Source organism: Furipterus horrens, unplaced genomic scaffold, assembly GCF_987537825.1.
Source record: "Furipterus horrens unplaced genomic scaffold, mFurHor1.1.pri manual_scaffold_1, whole genome shotgun sequence".
Lineage (NCBI taxonomy): Eukaryota > Metazoa > Chordata > Mammalia > Chiroptera > Furipteridae > Furipterus > Furipterus horrens.
In genome coordinates, this window is record NW_028327171.1 from 204,302,230 (window position 1) to 204,324,051 (window position 21,822).

Sequence of the window (21,822 nt, forward strand, 5' to 3'; positions counted from 1 at the left end):
GTGCCATCCTGACAGTTTTGTGTTTACCTTTGCTTCTGAGGTGGGGCTGTCACACCTCCTACTCTATAGGGGGCGGAGCCCCATGCACTCATCACAACCAGGCGACCCTTCTCACCACGCTGTGGCATTTTCTGTGGGGGTGGGGGTCTAAGATGGATTCCTGCTGTTCACTCTCCACTGAGAGACCGGGAGCCTCCTCCTCCATCCCCACCCCCTCCAAGCCTCACAGTCCAAAGCAGTGGGGGGGGTATGCCTTCCCCAGTATTGAAATTGCAAGCTGGTTGGTCTGGTCTGCAGCCTGGGGTGCTCCCCAGGCGCTTCTTGCTTCCCCTTAAATACAGGTGTCTGTGCTTACCGCTGTCCCGCCGCAGTCGTCGCTGCTGTCGCTGCCAGCACAACTTGACCTCTCCACCCCAGCTTCACCCCTCCTACTTGTCCTGACAAAGCACCACTTCTTTATAACTTCATGCATTGGACTTACATTTATTTTCTGGAACTTCTGGTTATTTCTGGTTTTGCGGTAGTTGTATTCCTTCTTAGTTGTGGAGGGAGATGGAGCGTGTCAGTCTAGGCCTCCATCTTGGCCGGAAGTCTCCTGTGTGTGTTTGCCTCTGTGTCTTAGGTAGAGCTGTCGCTCCTGTTATGTTGTAAGGGGCGGAGCCTTGATTTAAAAAATTTGAATGCATTCTGATAGTTCAAAACTCAAAATAAAAAAAAAACAAAAAACTCAAAATAATAAAACAGTATCTACACTGCAAAGTCTTACTCCCTCCACCGTCCCCTCCACCCTCCCACAGGCGATCACATGAATTAGCTTCTGATGTATCAATCCAATATTTCTCTATAAGAACAAATGCAAATGCTGTGTATTCTTATATATCCCTTCTTCCTTAGACAAATGATATCCTACTTTTCCATTTAACATTCTATCTTGGCTAGCTATCTTTCCATATTAGGACACAAAGCTGCTTTGTTCTCTTTTAAGGTGATATAATATCCAAATTGTTCTCCACGTATGGTTGTATCACTTTAGACTCCCACTTGTAATATATAATATGCCCGTTTCTCTCCAGGAATCACTGTAGTTTATGGTCAACTGTTTAAAATCATACCGCACTGGCAGGCGTTACTAGGAGGTGAGAATGGAAACAAGCCCAAATGGACGTTGAGGGCTTGTCAAAGCTGCCTTTCTAGAAATTGGCAGAACTCACCGTTAGTTCAGGATGGATTCTGGGCAATGGAATAATATATTGAGGGCAATCATGTTGCTTTGGTCTGAGGAGAATCCAGTTTAATGCCATTTGTAAGACCCAATAAGGCTGGCCCTTTTCTGAGTTGGGTGAAGTTTCCGTCTGTAATTTGAATGATAGATCTCTATAATATTGATGTCTCTTTTTACATAAGCCCTTTGGCCTAATTTCTATACTGGAGCAGATTCTGATTCTCTTAAAATGTCTTTAGTAACATTGTGAAAGGTGAAGTACCTGGGAAACCACTGTTTCATTTTCTTTCCATTTATAAGTGTTAATTAGTCAGTAAATTTAGTCTCAATATTTGTGGATTCTTTTTAAGTTTTACCCCCCCAAACCAAAATATATTTATTTCCTCCCTCATTTTTCAGCAGATATAAAACATCATAGAAATGTTAATTTCATAGATGCTGTGAGTATTGCCAAGTGCTTTAGAAATTGTAAGAAAATAGTTGAGAATTACATAATACAGATAATAAACTTTTTATTCAAAAAATTCATACCATATAGTTGACTTCATATTTGGATTCTTTCTCATTCAGCTTCTTGTTTTTCCTGGAGTTTCTAGTGTAGCATGAGATATTTATCTTCATCTTGTGACAGCAAGCTACAGGAGATTTAAATGCTTCTGTGGGGGAGCCATAAGCATTCTACTATACAGGGTTCCATTTTTCTAAAACTCTGGGCCCCCAAATATCTATACCTCAACATACCCCAGTTTGCCACTTATCCCATTTCTCCAAAATCTCATTCCTCAAAGGACCTCAGTTCCCCCAGATCCATCAGATAAGCATTGTTCTCAAGACTCTAACTCTGTGTGCCCATTTTTTCCAGCATTCTCCTTTTGGAACTATAGGCCATCCCAGTGCCTGCCTCCTACACAATGTGACTTTGCCCAAACCCCTTGCTTTGGTGTGGCCACCAGACACTCCCCGATCTTCTCTCCATGAAGTGCCTGCCTGGTTGGGTCATGGTTATTCAGCTTTGGTTGAACCCCACAGGTGCTGAGCAAGGCCAAGTATGGTCCAATGTGGATAACCCGTGTAGGACCTCAGACCCATGTGAACCTGGCCAGTGCCCCACTCCTGGAGCAAGTGATGAGGCAAGAGGGCAAGTACCCAGTACGGAACGACATGGATCTATGGAAGGAGCACCGGGACCTGCAGGGCCTGGCATATGGGCCCTTTACCACGTGAGCTGGGGCCTGAAGGGACTGGAACGGGGCCCCAGAGGGCCAGGCCCAAGGACAATGGCACTGGGCAACCAATAGATACTGGGCAGGGTAGAATCTCCCTGATACTCCGTAGTGTTTGGGATGGCCTAAAGCCTAGGGACCGTTCATTGACTTTTCTGCTAGTATATTGTATGACTGACTTTGGACAAACGAATCACTTCCCCTTCCTTGACCCTACATTTCTCATATGTAAAGTGGGAAGTTTGGACTAAAGTATCTTAGGGTAACTCTAGGACCTTTCCAGCTCCATTAGTTTACATTATGGTTAAAAATACACCAACTCAAATCATAATGGGACATATCTGTTCATAGTTGAAAAAGTATTAAAACCATATTAGTTGGGAGGGCTCAATTTCATTTTAAAAATATTTCCCACATTATGTATTGTGTGCTTGTTGGATATAGGTTTCACGGATGCTATCCATCCATACACGAGAGACAGGTGTAGGTTTCGGTCTTGAAGTTATGCCCAGAAAAGTTAAGATTATTTTGGCAGTGACAAATTGAAGGATGGGCTGAGTATGTTTTAGACCCATATGTCAATTGAGGTAAATAATTGAGAATCACTGGTGATAAACCATTCCCAATGTCACAGGTTGTAATTGGGTATATTACAGGCCTTTTTTTTTTTTTTTTTTCTGCTATAGTATGTTAACAGAGCTCCAAAAACAATGAGTGGCATTTTATTTCCCCTAGTTGTTTGGTGTCCATGTTTTAGTCATTTCTTAAGGGATTCAAGTTGATCCTGGTGGTGGTGGCAGCAGCAGCAACAGTGACAGTAGTAACTGTGCATTTGTGACATGCCAAGCATTGGGCTCGTCTCTTTACAGTGATCATTTCATTTTATCCTCACAACATGCCCATGAAGGAGATTTTCATTCCCGTCTTATAGGCGGAGGAACAGGCTGAGAGAGGCTTTTGCATCACTCGCCAGAGGTGACACAAGTGGCAAGTGATTGAACCAATCTCTGATGCTGAAACTCAAGGGTTTACTGCCTTGGTACTTTGGGAAAGAAAACCAGGTGGTTGGGGGGTTCATTTCTTCTGTCTCTGATGCCTATCCACTCATTCTTCCATTGCATGGTGTTCTTTCTCCTTCCTGGTTCTTCACAGGAACTGATCAATTCCTGGGCCCATCCTGCCAAGTCCTGGGAAGAAAATAGAGCATGACTGTTCTTCCAGGCTCTCTAACTTGCCCTGACACGTGTGGCTCAGTGGGTTGGGCATTGTTCCTCAAAGGGAAAGATCGCTGGTTTGATCCCTGGTCAGGGCATATACCTGGGTTGTGGGTATGGTCCCTGGACAGGGCACATATTAGAAGCAAATAAATAAAGTCTTTAAAGAAAAAAGAAAAAAGCTCTTTAACTTGATATCTGACCCTGAGGGTAAGATTTGGGCCGCAGACTTGTACCAAGTCAGACCACCTCTGGACTTCAACGCTCAGGGTTAGAATTAGAGCTGAAGATTATGTACACCCCTTTGTCCCTGACTTATGCTTTGATACGCTAAAGCCAGTTTCCTATGTGTATTATACCATAGGTATGCATTTAAAGGCTGTTTTGCTAGCCTATGATAATAAGGGTGTTTTCGCTTTTATATATATATAAATGTATATATTTAAATCTCGTTTTATGAAACATTGTTTCCCCAAGAATGTTTTATCAACCACAGAAATACTCTCATTTAACTTCTGCAAATCTGATTCCTACTGTTGGAGAGTTTTACTCTTGGAGAAGCACCTACATCCTGAAGTTTCAATAAATGGGTCTATTCTAGTTTTTAGTTTTTCTCAGCAACACTATTTTTTTTTTTTTACCATTCAAAATCATCTTTATTTATTTGGTTGTTTAACCTTCTTCCCGCCTCTCCCCCAACTCCAAGAATATAAGCTCTAAGAAAGCTGTGTTTTTCCCTGGCATTTTGCAGATCCTGGCAAAGAGACAGTGGGCTCTGGGCATGGCAGCCCCTGGATACTTGAGCCTGGCATGCCACCCCCTTGTCCCATGGCCAGGCTCTTCCAATCAATCTGCCTGCCCACAGACACAGGAGGAGAAAGCCTTGAGCGAGCCCATGACTGTTCCCCAAGCTGAAGACCTTGTGGGCACTGTCTTCAAAGAGCTCCCCTTGGCTTCAGGAGGCTCTTGGGACCACAGTGGGCTGACTGGGGAGAAAGCTGGGGCCACAGTCCCTCTGCAGGGTGGCAGGGTGCCCCTAACGTGGGCAAGGTGCCCCCCACCCAAGGAGGCCTCCTGAATCAGATGGGGCTGGCTGTCCCCACAGAACAAGATATAGGTCTTCACTGGAGGGGTGGCAGGGCCTAGGTTGGGACTGAGGGCTTGGGGCAGCACCAGGGGCACTGCCAGTGAGAGCTGTTTCCCACGGGCACAGTCAACAAGGAAAGTTAGGTGAGCTGTGGCGGTGGCCTTTTAATGGTGGGCTGGCTTCCCACCTGAACTGGTGTCCAGATCTGTTCCAAGGCCCATGATTTTGGGGCTGGCACTCTGGTCCCTGAGGTCTTCTGATGAAGCCATGGCTGCTGTCACCATACCTGGTTTAGCCTGGTCGAGTGTTGGGAGGAGAAGCAGTTTTTGGCAGCCTGTTCCAGAATGTAGTTGGCAACACTTTTTGTTTTTGTTTATCTCTTTTTCAGGGTGGTTTTTTTTTTTTTTTTTTTTTTTTTTTTTGCTGTAGTAGGTTAACAGTATAATAAAGAAAACTGGGGTTTGAGGTTCTTTTAAATAGATATTTTTAAAAATTAAAAATCTGATTTTAGACTTAAGACTTTTACTATTTTCCTTTTTAAAATACGCTATGGGTTTTGAAAATTCAAAAGTAATAGTTATTGTAAAAATTTCAATAATACAATATTATCTTTCTACCTCTCACTTCCATCTTCCTAAGTAATGCTGATGGTTGGGTGTATATTCTTCTCTACTTTTTGTAGAACCATGCAAATATACATATAGATATGTAGGGTTTCCTCTCTTCCTCTTGAAATTGGACTATATTGTACAATACTCATTATTCTGGAACTAGCTTATTAAAAATGGACTCATCCTGGCTTGCTTAGGAAAGGTAATAGATTTGGGGTATATCTGAGAGTGGGGACAGCCCCTGAACAGTAAGTGCTCCCATGGGAAGCATGCACCCAATGATGTGAGGATCCCCGACTAACCAGAGTGGGGACTAAGGCACCTACTGGATGGCTGTGGCAAGACAATTTGGGGCATCGGCCTAGTGGGGTTCCCTGTCCCCTCAGCTTGTTGAGCCAAAAGCATGAAGATTCATGATATGAGCACCCTGGGAACCCTAAATGTCTCCTCCTTTATTCCTCATCCTCCACACAGAGGGACTGAACCACTGCAGTGCCTCCTCATTTCACATACAGAAGGTTCTGGAGTTGTATAATCCTAAGATAATCATAGTCAACAATCGCTAAGCATCCACCGTGTGCCCAGGCACTGATCTAAACATTGAACAAGCCTACTATGATAGGCACTCTTTATTATTCCCATTTTACAGGAGAAACTGAGACCCAGAGGTATTTAGTTGAGCCTGCCACTCAGCCAGTAATCACCATACCTGTGATTTGTCCCTAGGCAGTCTGGTTCTGGATGCCCACCTTAACCGCTTCCACTCTGCTATAGTTTTTAAAATTTTGTGATCCGAAGATCCTGTCCTTTGAAAGTTTGATGATTCTATCATTTTCAGTCTCAACAACGAGATTTTCCTAGATTCCATAGGGGTCTCAGGGTGGGAAGATGCCCTCTAATCTGACCCCCATCAGATACTTATGTTTGTGCTGCTCCTCTGTTCCCCACAGGCAAGGCCATCACTGGTACCAGCTGCGCCAGGTTCTGAACCAGCGGATGCTGAAGCCAGCTGAGGCTGCGCTCTACACAGATGCCCTGAATGAGGTGATTGACAGCTTCATGGCTCGACTGAAAGAGCTTCGGGCAGAGAGTGCCTCTGGGGATCAGGTGGCTGACATGGCTCACCAGTTCTACTACTTCGCCTTAGAAGGTACCTTTGTTGGGAGAGGGGCTGGGTGGGCAGGGGTCAGGGGTAGGTTGGTGTACCTTCCTCGAAGCCCCCTGGGTTCTGTGTGCCGTGGCACTGCATCCCGCATTGGCCTCTGCACTGCCAGCTATTTGCTACATCCTGTTTGAGAAACGTATTGGCTGCCTGGAGCGCTCCATCCCCCAGGACACTGAGGCCTTCGTCAGCTCTGTCGGGCTCATGTTCCAGAACTCACTGTATGCCAACTTCCTCCCCAAGTGGACCCGTCCCTTCCTGCCCTTCTGGAAGAGATACCTGGATGGCTGGAACACCATCTTCTCTTTTGGTGAGGAACCCAGGAAATGAAGTTGGGGGGTGGGTCCCAGGGACTCTGCATTAGCGGTCTGTCCCAGAACCTTCTCCCTCATGCTACCAGCTGTTGGAGTGGCGCCTGGTCCTTGGAGATCATGACTTTTGACCTTGTGCTCCCCCATTGTCCATTGTCTCTGTAGGGAGGAAGCTGATTGATCAGAAACTCGAAGAGATAGAGGCCCAACTGCAGACAAAAGGGCCAGATGGGGTCCAGATATCTGGCTACCTACACTTCCTGCTGACCAGCGGACAGCTCAGTCCTCATGAGGCCATGGGCAGCCTCCCTGAGCTGCTCATGGCTGGAGTAGACACGGTGCGTGAGGGGGGCCAGCGAGGAGATCAGGGGCTCCCATCCTGATCCAGTTCCCCATTATCCCCCACCTGAACCTGACCTTCGTCCCTCCAGGTACCTGCTTCTCTTTCTGTAACATGGATGTAGAGGTAGAAGGAAAATGGGGGTGGGGAGGTCACTCAGCCCAGCAGAGACAGGCATTACACCACCTTCTGGAGCCTTGCTGAAATTTGGGGAGCTTTATTTCACATCTAATGGGACTGTTTCATGCTATAATTTAAGTGGAGAGTTGGAGAGTTTATCCACCTGCAAACTCTTTGTTGGACCTCTTTTCATGTTGGGTTTCTCTGTGTTAGTCTCCTCGGTTGTCAGGGTGCAGTTCTCCATCATTGGTCCTCATCCCACTGTGGAGTCACACTTAGCATGGAGGGCTCCACCAACTCCCATCTCATTCTGTCATACTCATGGCAAATTAGTTTTCTCCCCACATTTTGCATGCACCCACTCACACACCCTCCCACTACCTCACTGGCTTTTTCCCCTGGAAATCCCTTCTCACTTCATCTCTCACTCTATTTCCCAGACATCCAACACGCTGACGTGGGCCCTGTACCATCTTTCAAAGAGCCCAGAGATCCAGGCAGCCCTGCACGAGGAAGTGGTGGGCGTGGTGCCAGCTGGGCAGGTGCCCCAGCACAAGGACTTTGCCCACATGCCCCTCCTCAAAGCTGTGCTTAAGGAGGCCCTGCGGTAAGCTGCTGTTCCCAGAGCGCAGGGTCTGTGTCGGGCAGATGACTCAGGAATGGGAAGTGGGGACAGGTGGCCTGAGGTTAGCTGGCCAGAGGTGAGATGGGAGAGGGGCCTGGAGGACCAAAGAGGTGGGGAGGAAGGGGTGGGCACTCTGCCCCTCCTTGGATTCAGAGGCAGGCCTGCGTTTTCTTTTCCCTACAGTCTCTACCCTGTGGTCCCCATAAACTCCCGGGTAATCATGGAAAAAGAAATTGAAGTTGGTGGTTTCCTCTTCCCCAAGAATGTGAGTGGGGCTGGATGGGCAGCTGGGGTTTCTAGGGGGTGCCCCACAGCCCTAGGCTCATGTGCTGCCCATTCTTCCTCTGAAGACCCAGTTTGTGCTCTGCCACTATGTGGTGTCCCGGGACCCCAGCATCTTCCCTGAGCCCGAGAGCTTCCAGCCCCATCGCTGGCTGAAGAAGAATCAGCCTGATAGCCTCGGGGTCCAACACCCATTTGGCTCTGTGCCCTTCGGCTATGGGGTCCGGGCTTGCCTGGGCCGCAGGATCGCAGAGCTGGAGATGCAGCTGCTGCTGGCCAGGGTGAGTGGGGAGAGGCAGGAGGTGTGTAAGCCAGGGAGGGGTGAAAGAGGCCTTGGGGAGAGGATGAAGGGGGAGAGAGGGTGGGAGCGTGCAGAGGAGGGCAGAGGATGAAGACCACAGACTTTAACTGCCCCATGTGCATTTTACCTCCCAGCTGATCCAGCAGTACGAGGTGGTCCTGGCGCCTGAGACAGGGGAGGTGAAGAGTGTGGCCCGCATTGTCCTTGTGCCTAATAAGAAGGTGGGCCTGCGTTTCCTGCAGAGACAGTGCTGAGTGGGGCCCCTGCCATCCTGGGGTTTTCCCTAGAGGCCCTGGAATCTTGCCCAGGCCCTGGCACAGGGATTTCTGGCCACTGCTGTGTCTCGGGTGAAGAGGGGAAAAGGGGGCTGCCAGGTACCAAAGGCTGAAGAAGCTCACTTCACATAGAAGCCTGACCTTTTGCTCCTTGTATCATTTTGCTGATCTTCCTCTTAGATAAAAGGCCACGCCCTTGTCACATTGCTATCCTCAAGGAAATAGAATAAAGGGACTTTTCTTGGTACATGGAGACCTTGGTCATTTTTTTTGATGACCCAGCATCTGGACCCCTTTTTGTGTTTGAGGAATGCTCTCTCCCCACTTAGGAATCTTGGTGGGAGGCAGAGCTGCCTCCCTATATGGAAACTGAGAACCGCATATGCTTTCCCAGATGTCACCGAAAGGCCTTGGCCTCACCTGGCACTGGCTGAGGCCCTGCCTGAGTAGGAAATGCAGATGTGCTCCCAGGCGCTGAGAACACCGCCCTCTATTGAACAGAAGGTGCTTAGATACAGGCGGCAAGTTGTGGGAAGACCTCTAGGCTAGGCCCACAGGAGTGACTTCTAGGACGTCACCAGGGCACTGACCAGCCTGGGGAGCAACATGTTGGCCACACTCAGGAGGATGAGAGTTGGGAAGTTCTTATGGCAACTATTGGCCCCAGAGCTACTCCATGTCTCCCAGGTCTATGCTGGCAAAAGAAAGAGAGGGAAGGGGAGAAGAGAGGAAGGGAGATTCCCTCCCCACTCCTGCCTCTTAATACCCATGAAACCAGTAGTCACTGAACTTGGACCTCTGTTAACGCCTCTGGAAAGGTCAGGAGTAGGAGAAGTGGCCTCTGTCTCACTGCCACCTTCCAAATCCCTCATGCATCTGAGAGGTGGAACCTAAATCCCACCTGGAATTCTAGCTACAAGGAAGCCTGAGGATTATAGTTTTTAGTTTCCAAACCTCTTTAGTGCAGAAAGCCAACTAGAATGAAAGCAAGTTTGCGTTGAGATCCAATGTACCTTATCACAAGCCTGAGAAGTCAGGGAGTCCCAGCTTCACAGAGCCCCAGTTCCAGTTGTCAATTTCTACTGAGTCATCAAAAACAAGAGTCAATCATCTTATGTCTGTGGGATTTTTGAGTTTGCGCCCATTAAAAAAGCACACAATTGCCCTGACTAAAATGCTTCAGTGGCTCCCCTCAGTTCAAAATCCTTCCTGTAGCTTAGAAGACTCCTGTTCTGGCACACAACCCCCCTTTACCCCCCTCTCACCCTCAGCTCTTTCCACAGCCGAGCCCAAATTCCTTGTATTTCCCTGAGCATGTCATTCTCTTTCTGACCTCAATACTCGGAACTCAGTGTCTCCTCTCCTTGGAACATCCTCTTTACCAACTGGCATGTCATCCCAGAGAACTTGCTATTCCTTAGACTTCAGCTCAAATGTCACTGCCTCTGCAAAGCCTTCCCTGACCTCTCTGGGTAAGTAGTGTGAGCCCTTCATTTCGTGCTTTTCTGTATCCCCCTCCTCTTACAGACCTGAGCACTCAGTTTATTGCCCTGATTGTAAACATGCCTGTCTCCCCGACCCACTGTGAACCCCGTGGGCGGCACACATCAGGCCCCTTCCAGTTTGGATCCCAGTGCCTAACTCTGTGTCTAGCACTCAGGAGGTGATTAATAAGTGTTTGTTGAATGAGAAGAGACTGGAATTGGGGGAAGGAGAGGGAGGGATGGGTATGAGCTTTCCATATTGAGAAGAGAAACCTGGAGAGAACTGGAAGGAAGTCCTGATGATAAAGGCATAGATCTCGACCCTACTTGGGCAGGGTTTCACTTGTGAGAACTCCTTACAAATGCAAAGGATGGGGCTGGGCTCTGAGGGTGCCAGGATCCTTGTCACCATGTCAACCAAAGAACACTCCTGCCTTTCCCAGTGTGCTGCTCCTTCAGACCACCAAAGGTGGGCTGTCCAAGACTCATGAACCCCTTAGTGCTGGCACTTGGGTGAGGGGATGCTGGTGTGAGATGGCTTGGAATTGGGGATTTGTACTGTCTATCCAAGAGTGTTAGCATTCATGACCTGCAGCTCAGTGAATGAATGTATAGGCTCGTTTCCCATTAAAATCTATGAAGAGCTTATGTATCCAGGATAGAATGTTATTCAGCCATAAGAAAAGAAATGAAGTACTGATTCATGCTACATCATGGATGAACCTTGAAAACATTGTACCAATGAAGGAAACCAGTCCAAATAAAGACTACATCTTTTTAAAATAAATTTATTGGGATGACATTAGTTAACAAGAGTATAGATTTCAAGGGTCAATTTCTATAATACCTGTTCTCTATATTGCATTGTGTGCTCATCACCCAGTTAAATTACCTTCTGTCACCATATATTTGGAGAAGACCCCATGTTAAGTGATTCTGTTTACACGAAATGTCCAGAATAGGCAAATTCATAGTGACGAAAAGTATATTGGTAGTTGCCAGAAGCTGGGTGCTGGGGAGGAGGGAGAATGGGATGATTGTTAATGAATATGGGGTTTTTTTTGGATGATGACTATGGTCTGGGATTAGATAGTGGTGATGGTTGCACAACTTTGTGAATGTATGAGATACCACTGAATTGCACACTTTGAAAGAAGGAATTTAAAGGGTATGTGAATTGTATCTCAATTGAAGAAAAATCTATGAAGATGAGTTTGTAGAAATGGCTGCCGATGTTCACAGTACCTCTAGAGGCACCGCGGGAGATTCTGGGGTGGCACTGTTCCACTCTGCGCCTCTGCGTCCTAAAATGCAACCTCCAATTGGGAATCAGAAATGCAGAGCTGGGGCCTTGGCGGGTGTGGCTTGTGGATTGGGCACCAGCCTGCAAGCCGCGTGGTTGTCGGTTCGGTTCCCGATCGGGGTGCATGCCTGGGTCCCTGGGTGAAGGCGAGCTATAGAGGCAACCACACACGGATGTTTCTTTCCCTCCTTTTCTCCCTCCCGTCCCCTCTCTCTGGAAGCAAATAAAGTTTTTCTTAAAAATGCAGAGCTGAAACAAGAGCTAAGCAGGTTGGTGATATAATGATGTCCTTGGGAGGATTAATTAAAGAGCAGGTGAGGTGTAGGCACAGCTTCCAATGCTCCCCTCAGAAAGCTTTTGCCTTCAGTGCCAAGTGAACGTTGTGTTCTACAGGATGTAAGAGCCAAAGAGCTATTAGCACAACTCTGTACCCTGGCCCACAGTCACGGCTCTGGGGCAAAGAGAATCCAAGACTTCTCCCCTGAACAGAGGTAAACAAAATACAACGTGGCCAAAGAGGTTCTTTTTTATTAATTAAAAAAAAAAGATTTTGATTGAAATATACCTGCTGAACAGTGGATATATAGCATATGTACACATGAATTATTTTGCTTATCTTGGGGAGGGGAGGCTTGAAAATGGCCTCTTTTCGTTTATGTTCCAGCACAATGCCTGGACAAGACATTTCATGTAAATGAAAAAAGTACTTTCTTTGACAGGATGGATGTGATGTAATAGCATGGGTTCTTTTCCTTATACCTTTCTCTATGGGCGGTGAAAAACATCGGCTGTGGTTTGAGGTTTGGCACAAAGCCCATCAGTGGCCAGTGAGTGATGAGGCACCCTTCCAGGGTCTGAGGTCTCAGGGACTCTGTGCCGCCCCTAGACGTCACAGTGAAGGGATGTCATGGAGAGACTCACGGGTGACCCACCCTGCCCTGACTAAGGATGGCTGCAGAGGGGTAAACATGCATTCAGCTCAGCAGATGTGCCTTTGACTGAAGGAAAGTTCTCCCAGAGGGGTGAACTGCTGGATCCTCAGGAGGGTGGACCCGGGAGGCTGGAGACCTGTCTGCTCTCAAGGGCAGCAGGAGGGGGAAAGACTGTCTTCCTCGGGCTGCCCTTTTCACCTAAAACCTGTGCTGGGACCTCTGAAGGTCTGTTCCTGCGGAGCCACCCAGGACACCACCCCAAAAGTCTCACTGAGGCTGCTGCACTTTCCCTGGGGCCAGCGCGGTTGGAGGCAGCCTGCCCGCTCCCCCAAGGACGCTGTCACTTGAGTGACCAAGCACCCCATCCCATCCTCCCACTTGAGCCCAAGACCCAGTGCTTTCCCAGGGAGGGATAGGGCAGAGCCAGCACCTGACCTGTGGGTGAGAGCAAAACCAGAAACAGAAGCTGAGAGTCTGAGAAAATGCCCAACCCACTGAGCCACACCAGCCAGGGCAGAAAATGCCTTTATTTACTGCCCGACCCATCAGGTTCATGTCTCCACTCTGTTGGTCTGTGAGGTAAGTGGGGCAGGAGCTTAGTTTGAACGTATTAGCCTCTCTCTCTGCACTGGCCAGCTCGACCCGCAGTGTCCATGGTGACAGTGGAGGGTGACAGCAGAAGCTCAGTCTTGGCTTTGAAAATTCAAAAGGTGGGTGTCAAAAACTCAAGTCACACAGTGGATTTGGAAGGAGATGTGATGGGTTAGAGAAAAATGCCCCTTCGTCCCCACTGGGTAAAGATTCTATGGGCCAATGAGGGTAGGGGAAGCAGAGTGTGGGCAGTTCCGGGGTCCCTGAGAAGGAGTTGTGTCTGAAGGGAGGGGGAAGGATGACCAATGGCTTTGGTGGTCGTAGGCTAGAAGACCCCTGGGCCCCATGTTTCCTGGGAACACCCTCAAGGCTCAGAGACAAGCAGGCCACTTGCCGGCCCTCTCAGCAGATGGGCATGAGACAGCCCCACAGAGCTTCCTGAAGCCCAAAGGCTTGCAGGGCCGGGAGCCGGGGTGTCCTCATGTGCCAAGAGCAGGTAGGCCCAAAGAGGCTGCACAGCAGGGAGTGAGGGACCACCACACAGGGGCCAGGCCCACCAATGACCCCCCAGTGACGACCAGGTGGAATAGGGATGTTTTAACAGGAGCTGACGTGGGTGGACTGAGGAAGAAACTCACTATTGACAGCCTCTTCCTCCTCACTGAACTTAACCCCAGGAAAAGATGGGAGGGGAACCCCAAATTGAGATTAATTTCTACCACCTGGTGAAAAGGGCTTCATAATAGACATTACATTCAGTGTTAGAAAAAAAGGGTTTCTTGCAGATTAGAGTTTATGGAGTGAGTTGTAGCTACTGTGCAAGTAACTGATTAATACTTTATGGTTTTGTTATAAATAAAAGATGAAAAAAATTTCAGTGGAATAACACTATGCACAAAAGAAATGCCACTTGCAGCGTTTGACAATTATAGATTTTCCTTCGCATCTTTGAATGCAGAAAGTACAGGGATCTTGCCACAAGCTCAGATCAAATGACTGTATCATTTTCTGAGTGAAACTTATAAAATCTAAGCTCGTGGGTCGGTTGGTCTTTTTGTTTTCTCTATTGTACATCCTCAGTGATCTGAATACAGGGCCATCACTGGGGACTGAGAACCTGCTTGCTGGTGAGAGCTGAGGCCGAGAATGGAGAGAAAACCCCACTCCGACAGGCAGCTCTACAAAGAACAGGCTCCATGGTGCCCCCAGCAGCCCTGAAATGTCCATGCAGGGGGAATAGGAGGGCAGTGGCAACGTTGTGGGAACCACTAAGGCAGTTCTCATGAACAGCCGGGACTCCCAGGAGCTGGGACTCAGAGCAGCAGGTAGTCCAGAAGCCGAAGAATTCAGAGCCCCCGACTAAACCCATGGGCCCCGATGGGGCCCGTCACAAGCCAGGTCGGGGAAAGTGATGTGGGTGGGCATGGAGCAGTCGGCCTGGGCCATCCCAGTGCCTCTGGTGGAGGGGCCTCTAGGCTCGACTCAGCTTTTCTCCTTAACTGCATCATCCCATAAGGCACTGGGCATTCCCGAGGGCTTCCGGGAGCTTAGGCAGGGCAAGGGCATTTAGGGAGGGCTGGAGAAGCCTGTGAGGAAAAGAGAAGGGAAGACGGTGACTAAATGGGGAGGAGAGGTTGCTTTCCAATAGGAGAACTTCAGTCTTGCCATGCGCTGCCAAGTAGGTGGAATCTGCGTCCCCACCCTTCTGCAAACTTCGAGCAAACACGCTCCTGAGCAAAGGTCTGAGACCATGTCAGATTTGCTGAGATGAGTATTAGAAGCTCCCTCCTTTTAGCCTTAGCTCCTACTGAGCAAGAAAATTCCATTTAACAAGGCTTTATTAACTTGCTTCCTTCCAGGCGTGGAATTCCAAGCAGGTGGAAATTGAATTGTGAAAGGGCAGGTCAGTCTCCCCAGAGCACCTGAAGTTGCATCACACTGCCCTTGCCTTTGGCCTGGCCCCTGTGCACCCCACTTATGAGAGGCTCTGTGACCGCGACTGAGAATGGAACAACGTGATGGCCCTGCAGCGAGTTCCGACACTTGTACTTTTCATGGGGCTGTTCAGCTATGAGCTGGGCCACTCCCCATCCTCAGGCTGCCCCAGTCTGAGATCTGGGAGCCCAGAAAGACCCAGGGTCTGGTGCTGAGGCCAGTGGCCCAGAGCAGAACCTACCTGAACCAGAGTCAAACCAGCTAATGGGGGTGGGGGAAGATGAAGGCTGATGCCCCAGCTCTCTTCATGGGCTCCAGGTGTGGAAGGTGGCCTGGGAATGAGGACTCTGATCTTCTCAGGCACTGAGGGCCTCGATGCCAGCAGGGCTGAGTACCAGCGCCTGAAGGATGTCGGAGAGGGACACCACACCCAGGAGATGCTGGTTCTCATCCACTAGCACCAACCGGTGTACCTGCGGGTCCACAGATGTTCAGTAAGGCAGCACAGCCATGTGGCTATGGCAACCAGTGAGGTTGGCATCAAGAATCAGGGGAAAATCAGGGGCGACAACTTGACATAACAGACGGAGCAGGAGAGTGTCTCTTAGAAACCAGTTAAGGGAGGTTCTGACCTCCCTGGGGTGATCAGCTGGCTGTGTGGCCCATGGCATATGGGCCCCATGGACAGGACCAGTTTCTGACCAGTGTGGACATCAAGAACTTGGCCATGAAATAGGACAGGGTCGGTGCCTGATGCATAGGGAGAGCTGGAGCAGTTCGTGAGAAGGATTGGGCCCAGTGTATTGGGAGCATGGGGTACCTGCTCCCGGACAATCCGGTCGATGACTTCGCCCAAGTTGTCTTCCGGCTTGCAGGAAAGAACGCCCTCCAGACACAGGGTCCTCTGCTTCAGTGCTTCTCCCACACTCATGTCTAGGTGGTTGTAGGTTTGCTGGGCAGCCAGGTGCTGGGCAGGGAGGGAAGTGCCCCTTAGTACCTCTTCAACCAGGCTCTAGCTCCACAGATACCAGCCCCTACACACTTGAAAAGGTCCTCCTGGTCCACAGATACCTTTGTGTCTCACACCCACCACCTCCCTGCAGCACACCCAGCTCCCCTCTCTTCCCCACTGACACTTACAATCACATCGAAGCGGGAGTACAGGCCCACGACCTGACCTGCAGGGGTGGCAGGTGGGGTGAGAGAAAGAATAGGTTCAGATCAGAACCAGGATGCTGTGCAAAGCCCTGGGGAATGAACTCCCCAACATTCCCCACCACCGACTCCAGGCTTTAGAGTGAAGCATCAGGCAGCCACTCTGAACCTATTCAGCAAACAGTATCATGGAGAGAAAGACAACCAGACATCACGCCTCCTGGTGGGACCTCATATGAGTACATTGCATCGCCTATGAAATATTCTAGCCTGAATCTGATCCAGCCTTAAACTAATTTTGGGTTTACAGGACACAGGACTAGAGGAACAAGGTAAAGGCCTCCTGTAGAAAGCACACAGGCAGACCTGGAGGTGGGACATTCTATAGGACAACTGACCCAGGCTTCTCATCATCAATGTCATAAAAACTACGTGGGGAGGGAACTGTTTTATATTAAAAGAGCTTTAAGGGACAAAAGAAGCAGATGCAAAGTATAGACCTTCATTGACCCTGGTGTGAAAAAATCAAATGTAAAAAAAAGTTATTCTTGGGGGAAATGAGAATTAGGATTGGATAGTAGATAATATTATTTATAATTTTGTTAGGTGATACAGGAAATAAACATTTTAAGAGATGCAGACTCTAATGTCTAGGGGTGAAATGGCATGATGTCTATAATTTATTTTAAATTACTTGAGCAAAAGAAAAGAAAAAGAACTGATTGTGGCAAGTAGTTAATCCAGGCAATGGATACGTGGGGTTCATTATAGAGCTTCTTTTTCTTTTTCTTTTATCATTTTCATGCATTTGAAAATCTTCATAATCAAAAATAAAATACTCCTTGAGATCTAGCTTCATTATGGCAATTTTGACTTGGAAATCATTTACAACCATGGTTTACCAAAGAAGTGATCTCGTAATTCCTCTGACCCTTTCTCAGAGCAAGAAATTGTGGTCAGACTGGGTCCTCTGGCCCATTTTAGGATGAATTAAAATGAAAAACCTCATCTACTGTTTCAGTATGCTCATTTGATTGCACATAATCCTTTCAAATCATCCTGTTAAGTGGGAGGATGGGTGTTAATAGGATTCCTACTTTACACATAAAGAAACCAAGGCACAGAGAGGCTAAGTAACTGGTCCTAGGCTCAAAGCCCTTGGACACCTGGGGACCCAAGTTGATGCTACATAGACCTCCGCTCCTCACTGTTTCCCCCCACTGCCCCCCGAGCCCCGTCCTGGGGTGGGTACCGTCTTCGTTGACCACGGGCAGCGCAGACACGTGCCGGTCCACAAAGATGTCCAGGGCGGTCAAGACAGGAGCCGTTTCAAGCACCACAGCCAAGTCTCGGAATGTGCCAATGCCCATATCTTGGATGGTTCGGTAGAGGAAGGACGGCCGGGGCAGCAGAGTGCCCTGGTTGGGTTGGGGAAATGTGGTGCCGTCAGGGTGCAGCAGCCCCCCGCGCTCCAGGCTGCCCCCTTCCCCCGCAGTCAGGGTCACCCCGGGCTCACAAAGAGATGCAGGAACTTGAGTAGCCGCTTGTGCGTGATGATGTGGAGCACGTTGCCCGAGACAGGGTCCAGGACTGGCAGGCGGTGGATCCGGTTCTTGATGAGGGTGTAGACGGCTTCGAATAGGCTGTGGGGTAGGAGCAGTGAGCTGAGGCAGCCTGGGGAGAGACACCCCATCCCAGCCACCTGAAGGGAGGACGGGGTGCCAAGTCTGCCGTGTAGCCCTCCCAAGATGCGCAGGTGAGTTCAGAACTGAGGGGTGGGGAAGAGGACGGTACAGAGCAAGGGGACTCAGGTTGGGGATGATTACCTGTCATTGGGAGAGATGGAGACCAGAGGCTTGACGCAGCCTTGAAGGTAGATCTCTGCAGAAAAAGCCCAAATCAGGCCAAGGGAACCGGCTACCCTGCCTTACTGCACAGCCCACCAAAGTGCAACCCCTCCCTTAGGCCCCTGGGCTCCCTGTCACCCTTCCTCTGCTCCCTCCCAGTGCCCATCCTCTCCCTCAGGTCCTTGGCCCCACGATCACCCACACACCCTCAGCCCCTCTCCAGGTCCCCTCCGCCCGCTCACCCCTCCAGCTCTCAATCTTATGTTCTTCAATCTCATAGATCTGGACCTAGGGACAGACAGGACTCTAGAAGTCAGACATGAGCCCCTCGGGCACCAGGCTCCCAGAAATCCCCACCACCCAGCCCAGGGGGTGTCCTCCAGACTCCCAGCCCACTTCTCACCAGGGGGGACCTGTAATATCGATGCAGCACCAAGATGAAATCTGTGATGGTCAGCATCCCTGTGGGTTGGGGGGGAAAAGGGGGTCAGCCTGGGACCTTGTGGTGGGGAGCAGGTTGAGGGCCCAGACCCTCCTCCCAGGCCCTGCCGGTGGCCTGGTGCTGACACGGCAGTGGGAACGGTGGGAGGAGGGGAGGAGGGCAGCTCGCCCTGTGCCTGAGAAATGAGCTCTCCCTTTTCCCTCCAGTTTCTCTCTTCCCCTGACACCCTCCTATTCTCATAATTTCTTCCTTCCCCTTTTCTCTTTTCCTACTTAGCATCCATGACCTGTGACCCTGGGGCACTAGAGCTAGAGGGGTCAGCTGGTCACAACACTTCCACAGGTGGGAAGATCGATGCAGAGACACCTCACAAGGTCCCTCCTCTGAGGGACCCTTCCCCAACACCTCTGCCTCCCCAGCCCCTCCTCACCCACAAAGCTCTGCTTCTTGCTGTCCCATAGAGGTGCTGCCCGGACACCGTTGGCCACCAGGGCGAAGAAGGCCTTCTTGATCTGAGGGCCAGGGAGGACAGTTGAGGGTGAGTCTCTCACTGCTCCTCAGTGGTACCCTGTCCCAACCAGGGTCTCCCTCTATGGGGCTTTCTCATGGGTCCTCCTCCACATGGGCCAGCCTGCCTTCCTCATGTCACAGCACACACCAGACACAATCCTTGCTGGGGACATTTGCTCCAGAGATAAGGCTGCTGATGGCCAGAGGCACTGAGGTGACCCCCTCACCAGGCATGCCAGGGTATGAAAAACTGTTTTCACTCAGAAGTCAGATGTGTACAGACACACACAGTATAATTTTGTTAGTCTAAGTACTAAAGATGTAATTATTTACATAGAATTTACAAAATATTTTTCTCTAAATAAATTTTACATTGACTCATTTTGGCCTCAACCTAAGCAATGCTGTCGAAACATGCTGGTTGTATTTCTAATGCAGATTTTAAAAAATAGAAAGCTACTAATACAAATATATTCATTCTTATGTCACTAGAAGAAGATCATGGACTGAGGATAACACACATACCATGCTTTGGAAAATGCTGCTTTACTATACATGAAGGTAAGAACGGAATTATAAGCACTACTTAGCTCAGCCTAATGGAAGAGCAGGGACCAGAGTTCATCTTATTTATCTGGTGCCGAGAGCCCCTGCTCTTTGTCCTAAACTATTCTGCAGTATCTTCCACATACATAGTTCAGGATGTGCAAAGTGCTCTTACCTATCCTTGGTTGTCCCAGGAGTCCTTTGAAACTTGTAGGGCAAAGTAGCCATTCCTACTCCCATTATAAAGATGAGAGAGGTAATGTGACCGACCCAAGATCCTACAGATACTAAGTGGCACAGCTATAATGACAGAGAGTAGCAGCCCTCCCTACACTGGTCTCCATGGTGCCAAGAAAGAGCTCAGGAACCGGACATGCAGGGGGGCCTGGCCAGGCAGGGTATCCTGGAAGGTGTGAGTGGTGGTTGCAGCCCCGTGAGGATGGAGGTGGGCAGAGCCGTGGCCTCACCTCCAGTGTGGTGTCGAAGACGACCAGCTTGGAGCTGGTTGCCATGGCATCGTAGCAGGTGTGCTTCTGCATGAAGTGCATGTAGACCTGGGCCCCCGGCTTCTGCAGTTCATCATCCCAGCCCTGCCTGGGTAACGGGGCCTGCGGGGATGGGCACGGGGCAGGCCTCTCCTCCACCAGGCTGAGCTCATACCTGCAGGCTGCCGTGGTTGGGACCTCTTTGCCCGGCTCCAGATCGTCTGTGCTGGAGCCAGGGGCTGAGGCTGCACACTCAGAGGGGAGGATGTCCCAGGGAGCAGCCTGGGCCAAGGGTGTGGCCTTGGGGAATGTGGCCTCCAGCCCAGTGGACTCGGGAGCTGGCCTGGCTTCAGGACCTGTGTGAGGGGGAGAGGACAGTAATTCCATTGTCTGAAATACTTTGTTATCTGCTGTCTCAGTTTATCCTCACAGCAGCCTTGGGAAGCCTGGGTTTTGTGGGCCCCATTTTGCAGATGAGAGAGCTGGGTGTCAGGGAGTCACACAAGATAGTGGCTCTGTCCCAAGTAACCCATGTTGGGTCCCTGGCTCTGCAATGGGCTAGTCCTCTTCCATGTGGGGAGACTGAGGCTACAAGAGGAGGATTGGGTCCAAGTCTGTGTTCTGGAAGAATCAAGGGCAGAGCCTAAACCCCAGGCTTCTGGGACTTCCCACTGTGTGCCCACTCCCCATTTCCCCCCAGAACTGGCCTTGGCCTCACCTTCCCCCAGGCCTGGCAGGTCCTCTTCCTCCACAGCCTCCTGCCTTGTCCATCTTGAGGCCTTGGCCCCCCGTTTCCCATGGCTTCTTTCTGATCTGGTGGTCATGGCTGGTGAGGGCCATGAAGGGCTATTTCCTCGCTCTAGGAAGCTCAGCTCTGGAAGGGGGAATGGGGCCTGTTTGGTTAATAGGGAGTAACGTAACAGAATCAATTAAAATATGCTAGTAATACTATTTAATATTTGCAAACTTTCAAAGGGCTTTTCTCTGACATTTTCTTATTCAAACCTCATAGTAATCTTATAAGGGAGGCATTATTACCATTCCTAGTTTACTAATAAGGGATTTGGGATTACAGAGGTTAAAATATTTGCCATAAATCACACAGCTACTAAGTGATAAAGTCAGAACCAGGGCCTAAGTCTTCAGACTACATAGATCCACTTTCTCTGCTTTGGAAAGGGGAAGGAGGAAGTGAGGAAGGAGGAAGAAGAAACAAAAAGGAACAGAAAAGAAAAAGGAGAAAGACAAAAGCCAGGCTAGTGGGGTGGGCGAGATTGAGGGCCCAGAAAAAAGGGGCCGGTCCTACCAGGAGGGGCCACCCCACCTACCTTGGTTCTCAGGTCCCACAGGACTGCTCCAGGATGGGGTCTGTGGGGAGAAGAATGTCTGAAGGGGTGGGAAAAATGCCCTGTGTTCCAGAACACAGGTCTGTCCTTTCCCACAGTGCCCATGTGAGCACATACACACACACCCACCTCACAAACACGCACAGACATATACACACATAAATACCTACCCCCCCACACACATAAACACACACACCCATACACAAATATTTATACACACTCAGAAACACACATACTCAACCGTTCCCAGACACAGAACCACATACACTCACCCAAGGAATATATATACACAGACACATACTCACATACGTAGAGAAAATCCAGGTCAGATGCACACACATGCGCACACACATTCACACAATGTGTTGTGTCCCCAGCTCATGGACTCCCTGGAACCCTGGTACCATGCGCAGTGCGTGCTCCATCTCGGGCTCCATGCGGCCAGCGGGACTAATGGAGAGCGAGTGCTGGAC

General features: G+C 49.5%; 2 protein-coding genes and 1 pseudogene across 2 annotated transcripts in view; 1 reads left to right on the forward strand and 2 right to left on the reverse strand.

Annotated features, from left to right (window-relative positions):
- Positions 1-9,020, forward strand: part of CYP27A1 (cytochrome P450 family 27 subfamily A member 1) — a 35,400-nt gene extending 26,380 nt beyond the window's left edge. Inside the window, exons 3-10 of the mRNA XM_090284045.1 lie at positions 2,252-2,442; positions 6,308-6,507; positions 6,632-6,829; positions 6,996-7,168; positions 7,731-7,897; positions 8,099-8,180; positions 8,266-8,478; positions 8,633-9,020. Of these exons, the coding sequence (XP_090140171.1) occupies positions 2,252-2,442; positions 6,308-6,507; positions 6,632-6,829; positions 6,996-7,168; positions 7,731-7,897; positions 8,099-8,180; positions 8,266-8,478; positions 8,633-8,752 (1,344 nt within the window). The 3' untranslated portion in view covers positions 8,753-9,020. The remainder of the gene's footprint in view (positions 1-2,251; positions 2,443-6,307; positions 6,508-6,631; positions 6,830-6,995; positions 7,169-7,730; positions 7,898-8,098; positions 8,181-8,265; positions 8,479-8,632) is intronic.
- Positions 4,506-5,015, reverse strand: LOC150022665 (steroid receptor-associated and regulated protein pseudogene; annotated as a pseudogene).
- A 6,284-nt stretch (positions 9,021-15,304) lies between the features above and the next one.
- On the reverse strand, positions 15,305-21,786 carry PRKAG3 (protein kinase AMP-activated non-catalytic subunit gamma 3). Its single transcript, XM_090284060.1, has 13 exons — positions 21,754-21,786; positions 21,332-21,371; positions 20,722-20,877; positions 19,986-20,359; positions 18,893-18,974; positions 18,424-18,482; positions 18,263-18,308; positions 18,000-18,054; positions 17,690-17,816; positions 17,426-17,591; positions 16,159-16,196; positions 15,839-15,985; positions 15,305-15,491 (listed from the first exon to the last, which is right to left on the reverse strand). The coding sequence occupies exons 1-13, from the start codon at positions 21,784-21,786 to the stop codon at positions 15,375-15,377; spliced, it is 1,440 nt and encodes a 479-aa protein (XP_090140186.1). The 3' UTR covers positions 15,305-15,374.
- Positions 21,787-21,822: the final 36 nt, after the last annotated feature.